Source organism: Puntigrus tetrazona, chromosome 6, assembly GCF_018831695.1.
Source record: "Puntigrus tetrazona isolate hp1 chromosome 6, ASM1883169v1, whole genome shotgun sequence".
Taxonomy (NCBI): domain Eukaryota; kingdom Metazoa; phylum Chordata; class Actinopteri; order Cypriniformes; family Cyprinidae; genus Puntigrus; species Puntigrus tetrazona.
In genome coordinates, this window is record NC_056704.1 from 160,038 (window position 1) to 166,030 (window position 5,993).

Consider the following 5,993-nt stretch of genomic DNA (forward strand, 5'->3'; position numbering starts at 1 on the left):
TGTTTTTCTACCTTTGATAAAGAAATAGTTTACCCAAAGATGAAAATTCTGCCATAAACCAATAACCCCCTACGCCGTCCTAGGTGTATATGAGTTTCTCCGAATCATGGCCACTATCCACCAGCATTATCAAGCTTGGAAGAGCCAAGGTACATTTTTTTTTTAAAACTGATTGTGTTCGTCTGAAAGAAGAAAGACATATACACCTAAGATGGCTTCAAGATGAGTAGTTTTTGGCATAATTTAGAAATTAACTATTCCTTTAATTCTAAGATTACAAAGGTGAATTCGTAGAAGAGTTGATGAATTTCCTAAATATAAAGTTTGAAATAACAGCTTTAAAAAAAATATAGAAATCTAATGTATCAGACATTTCTTGACTGTCACCTTTATTTTACATTAAAAGCACTGAAAAGACAACAGCATGATTACAATAGCTCAAGCTGTTTCAGTTCAGTTACAACAGTGTATAGTTAATCAACTTCAAAACAAGTTCAAATCAGTTATAAACTTTGAAGTCAAATAAAACGTTATTTTATATCAATCCTACTAGTACTCACAAGATTTTCCTCACACAGTTCCCTGAACTGCTGAAACTTCTGGGACATGAGCAGCTGTGCGCTTCCCACCGCACTGCGGATCTTCCCCAGGACTGAACAGCATGCACAAAAACAAACAGGTGAGCATAATAACAGCCCTAGAGCAATAGAAAAGGACAATTCTGCTCCTTCCGGGATTAAAAAAAATCCATCAAGCTCTGTTATTATTATTATAAAAATTAGGAGAGCCTACGAAGATAGGTTTGAAGTCAGAAAAACTCTTTGAGGACCAGAATGTCCAGCAGGGAGCAGATCGTTTCAAAGCGGGTAAGATTAATTCAGTAAATAGTTGCTGCATTTTTGCACTTCAGCAAACATTTCTTCTGTAAATGAATGCAATTTAAAAAGCATTCTTTTCACATGCCTATTGGGTACTAGAACAATACACAAAACATACTACAGTGTTAAAATGTTTTTTTTTTTTTTTTTATAATTGTTGGACTATTAGACTTCAGAACACTCACCGTCATCAGGTAGCTTGTTCTCCTTCTCGTCGTGCTCCATCTGCCTGCACCAGCCCTCCATGCGTTCAGTCTCCGCCTGCAGCAGCTTCAGGAACCAGCGGCCGTCACGCTGACACACCGAGCGGCCCACGACTTCCAGGGGATCTTCCGTTACGCTATCGATCCAAGGGTCAGGTGGAGGAAGGATGGAGGGATCGAAGCCGACATCCTCGTAGTCATCTGAGGTGCAGGCGTGGTAGTGATTCCCTGAGCCCTGGATGCTGACGGTGGAGGTGGCGGCATCACGTGAGTACTGCCGTGACAAGCAGCCCGAGGAGGGGAAATCTGTGACAGGAGAGTCGGCTGGTGTGTAGTCCGGAGTGTCCAGATCAGCCTGCACCGCTGTCGTCACGCTGTTCGAACGCTTGAACCGCCGGTGACTGAACCCAAGAACAAAAGAAGGATTTTATCATTTCATAGTTTAATATATACAGTGACCACACACTCTTCTATGAAGAAAATAGCTTAAATAATTCATCTAATTATTCATTTTGATATTCGTGATTTATTATTATCCATTATTTGGATATAATATTATCCTATTATTTAAATAAAACTACGGAAATTATTTGACTAAATGTATTAATTTAAATGTATAATATTATCCTATTATTTAAATAAAATTACAGAAATTATTTGACTAAATTTATCAATTTAAATGTATAATATTATCCTATTATTTAAATAAAACTATGGAAATCATTTGACTAAATTGATCAATTTAAATGTATTACATTTTACATATTTTATTTTCCGTTACCATGTCCAAGTACTCATATGCCACAGACTTCTGTCTGCATAAACACCATGTATACCACAAAATGAACTTGTTTGAGATGCTCTTGTTGGCACTAACATCATTAACAGCCATTTATTTGTCAGACAAATTGCAGCACTCAAGTGATCTGCAAAAGAGACTCATTTAAAGCACACAGCTAGTGATAATTTAATAAAAACGATGTAGCAAACATGAGAATTGCATAAAATATTTCATCTTTTAAAGCCGTTTAATTTCCCGTCAACACTTTTCAGCAGTGACATAATAAACATTTTACTTTCATCATTTGTTTCATCATTACCGATGAAAATGTTTTGCTAAGCTTGTCACAATGAGCTGCGAGAGTGCCTTATCGAGACAACAACATGTAGTTCAAATCTAAGCAAAATATTAGGCTGCATTGTCTGTTGTCTACACTTTGCGACATCAGGAGCTAATACTGTCTAGCTAGGCAGTTTTGAGAAGAGCCATGGTGTGCCAGCTTTAGCGCTCTGGGATAATCCTGTCCCTGCTCAATAAGTTTAATAAAGTCAAAGTGTCTCTATAATACAGAGTTTCTTAATCCTCAAATTTAAGGCACTCTCTCACCATATGCAGCGTGCAATATAACAGCTCAAGAGGATAAACAATACTTTTCAGAAAGCAACAGTATGAACTTCGATCAAGCGCAGTGATTTATAGATTGAAGCAATCCGATAAACAGAGATCAGACATTTTAGACCGTGATTCATTGAGAGTAAACGGACCATTTAAAGGTCACAGAGAACAGATGATGATGATGAGAGACTTGGTCGTTGTGGATATTTTGGAAACTTGATGCAGCAGTCGACATAATGACCCATAACTGCAATAAGTGCAATAGTGTAGTCAAATATAAAATAATAGAGTGACAATATTTACCACTAATATGACTACTGTGAGAATTTTTAATGTCTGTGATTGTTTCAGCCCTGCATCACTGGATGCTAATTTACCAAACAGCACAGATACACTCTCTTCTGAGAGAACCAGAGAAAGATTGCTTTAGAATGTTTAAGGATATGTTATCAAGGATGCATATTAATGCGCATAAAAATTCTATTTCAAATAAATGCTGCATGCTAACTGCATGGTTTCCACAAAAATATTAAGAAAAATATTTCTTGAGCACCAAAATCAGCATTGAAGAATGATTTCTGAAGAAACATGTGACACCGAAGACTGGAGTAATAGCTAAAAAAAATTCAGTTTTGCCAAAACAGGAATAAATTGCATTTGTATATATGCTTAAATAAAAAAGCTATTTTAAATGGTAAAAACATTTCATAGTATTACAAAAGTAAAAGTGACTCAGGGGTGCTGTTTGTTTCTGAAACACACACACACACACACACACACACACACACACACACACACACACACACANGCTCCTGGTCCTCAGGCCCATCCACCTGTTTAGACACATCACACAGTAAACCAACCACCTCCACAGTCCACAGAAGAATCATCTACCTCAGGGAGAAGTAAACAAATCTCCAACTCACCCTGTGTGGGTTTGTATACAGAAATAAAAAGACCAGCTTGTGGAAGATTGAACTTGTATGAATATATATTTAGTGTACAGATACCAAATAAACAGATTATAGTGGATGTTACAACTAAATCTTGTTCTAATAGCCAGCAGGAACATCTCAGTAGATGAATAAACAACGAGAACACTCTGAATCTCACTCACCTGGATGCCGATAGAAAGGCACCTGCTCTTCCTGAGCACATCCCTGCGGACGTCTTCCAGGGCAGGGATGGGTATGGGGACAGGGACGGGCATGGGCATGGGCATGGGCATGGNCAGCGGAGAGGGAGGGGTGGTGCTGATGGTGATGGTGCTGTTGCTGACGTGTTGACTGGCAGGGCCGTGGATCTGAGCGTTGGCCGCCTCGATGGCTGCCGTCAGCGCTTTCATGCTATCGATGCTCTCGGTGGAATTGCTCAGGCCAGAGTGGAGGACGGGTTCCCCCCGCGTCCCCGGACCGTCCATGTAAGCGTCCTGCGCGGATTCTGTGCTGCTCTGGGCCGTGATGGAGATGAAGGGCTTGGTGGAGGTGCGAGGAGGTACAGGTGGAGGAGTCTTCTTGTAGGTGGTGATACATGATGATACTGTAGAGAACAGGAGGAGAAAGTACACTTATTTATTTCTCGGATGCTTTTGTCCACTCGAACTTACAAATATAGACGCATGAAAATAAAAGTATGTTAACAGTAAATAGTAGAAGTTAGAATGGAAACAGATATAAGGACAAAAAACCTTTATAGGATATATTTACCAAGTCTATAAAAAACAAAACAAACAAACAAATAACTGTTTAAAACTAATATGAACTAATAATTCCTTTTTTTCCAAAACATTTCATACAAATTTGATGGTAAAGGTGCATTTTCGGCATTTACTGCAGTCTTCAGTGTCACATGATGTCAAATGCATATTTAAAACATTAGTCATTATTATGTTTCTTATGATACAAAGAATTCAGTAAGATTCTTTTTACATTTTTTTAAGTTTCTTATGCTAAAAAAGGCCGCATATATTTTGATCATAAATACAGGGGAAAATGTTACTACAACATAAAATAACGGTTTCTATTTGAATATACTTTAAATGACGCAAAGCAGAATTTATTCAGAAGTCATTCTAATATGCTGATTTATTTTACACACAATATTTATTTATTTATTTTAAATATTGAACAGTAGTGTATATTGTTGGAAAAGATTTATATATTAAATAAATGCTCTTCTTTTTTAAGTTTTATTCATAGAATCCAGAAAAAGGATTCCAAAAAAATATTAAACAGCACAACAGTTTTCATTACAACTTTCAGCATATATATATATAAAATCTTTTTGAACTGCTTGAAAATCTTACACATCGTAAGTGCCTATCTTGCAGTAACTTGTCATTACTAGAACGAAAAGTCAACGCCGCCCACCGTTACGCCGGTGGTTTTTAAGTTTTCTTCAACACACACAGCTAAGCACATTAAAGAGGCCAGGAATGTTTTGCTGGAGTCATGGGGAATAAGAGATAAGACTCAGAACACACCACGCTTCCAACATGACTCTGTGTGCTAATCTGTTGCCTTTGCCATCACCTTGAATCCGGCGGTAAAAAAGCCCTTTCATAAACCAAGGATTTGCATGAGATTTGTCTAGCAAACTTTTTTCAGGTCAAGCCCAAATGCCACACAGATAGGGTCTGTGATCCGGCAACAGATGGGGCCCAAGACGGAAGAGCGAATTCTGTGCGTTTTCGATGTGAAGCATTGTGAGCTGATTTTCCATCTCTTTACCAGACCACTGCCATCTGCTAAACTGGCAACATCCTGCATTAAAGCCTCACTAACTCTCAAATAAATACAAAAGGCAGAAATTGCTTCAAAGCAAGACTGTGCTGGCACAAAACTATAATTATAAAATAAATTAAACTAAATGTAACTTAACTACCCCAAATTTGAAATTATAATACATTTCCTACTTTACGTATCCCCATTTACGACCTTTTAACAATATTATTTGACCAGCACGGGCTATTATATTTATTACATTCATTTTCATTTTATTTTAAGTCCTTCTGACAGAGTGCATGATTAAATATTCACTTATTAACATACTTATGGAAGAATCCCATTATATCAGTGGGCCATCTGTTGACATTGAAAGTGTTATCTTGAAGTGCTACCGCTTGACACAGTGCTGGTGGAGCTCATTTCCTCCAGCACTTCACTTCAAAGAGCGCAACAACCCCTCACGACCCAGACTAAACATCAAATCACTAATCGATGGCTGCATGAAGCGGCAGATAGAGGTGTGTGTTGTGAGATAAACAGCGAGAGAGTCCGTGTGAGCAAGGCATGTATTTTCCTTATCATTTAAATTCTAAATCCACAAGGGGGCAGTCTAGAGCGAGACAGAGACCAGCTGTTAACATCCTCTCTGATTTGGCTTCCTCATTTTCACACTTTTTTTGTTCTCTCCCTACTTATGCAGTGACGTTCTTGTACTGTTTTTATGTTCCAAAATGTATTATAAATAAATCTGAACATTTTAAAATATAAGTACACTTTTAGTATATATATA

At 37.7% G+C, this 5,993-nt stretch overlaps 1 protein-coding gene across 1 annotated transcript in view; it reads right to left on the bottom strand.

Moving 5' to 3' along the window:
* The window catches only part of LOC122346743 (disks large-associated protein 1-like), a 20,538-nt gene that overhangs the window by 1,442 nt on the left and 13,103 nt on the right, over window positions 1-5,993 (bottom strand). The window contains exons 6-9 of the mRNA XM_043241595.1: window positions 3,595-4,016; window positions 3,284-3,310; window positions 1,064-1,508; window positions 561-652 (exon numbers count right to left, since the gene is read on the bottom strand). Coding sequence (XP_043097530.1) covers window positions 561-652; window positions 1,064-1,508; window positions 3,284-3,310; window positions 3,595-4,016 — 986 coding nt within the window. The remainder of the gene's footprint in view (window positions 1-560; window positions 653-1,063; window positions 1,509-3,283; window positions 3,311-3,594; window positions 4,017-5,993) is intronic.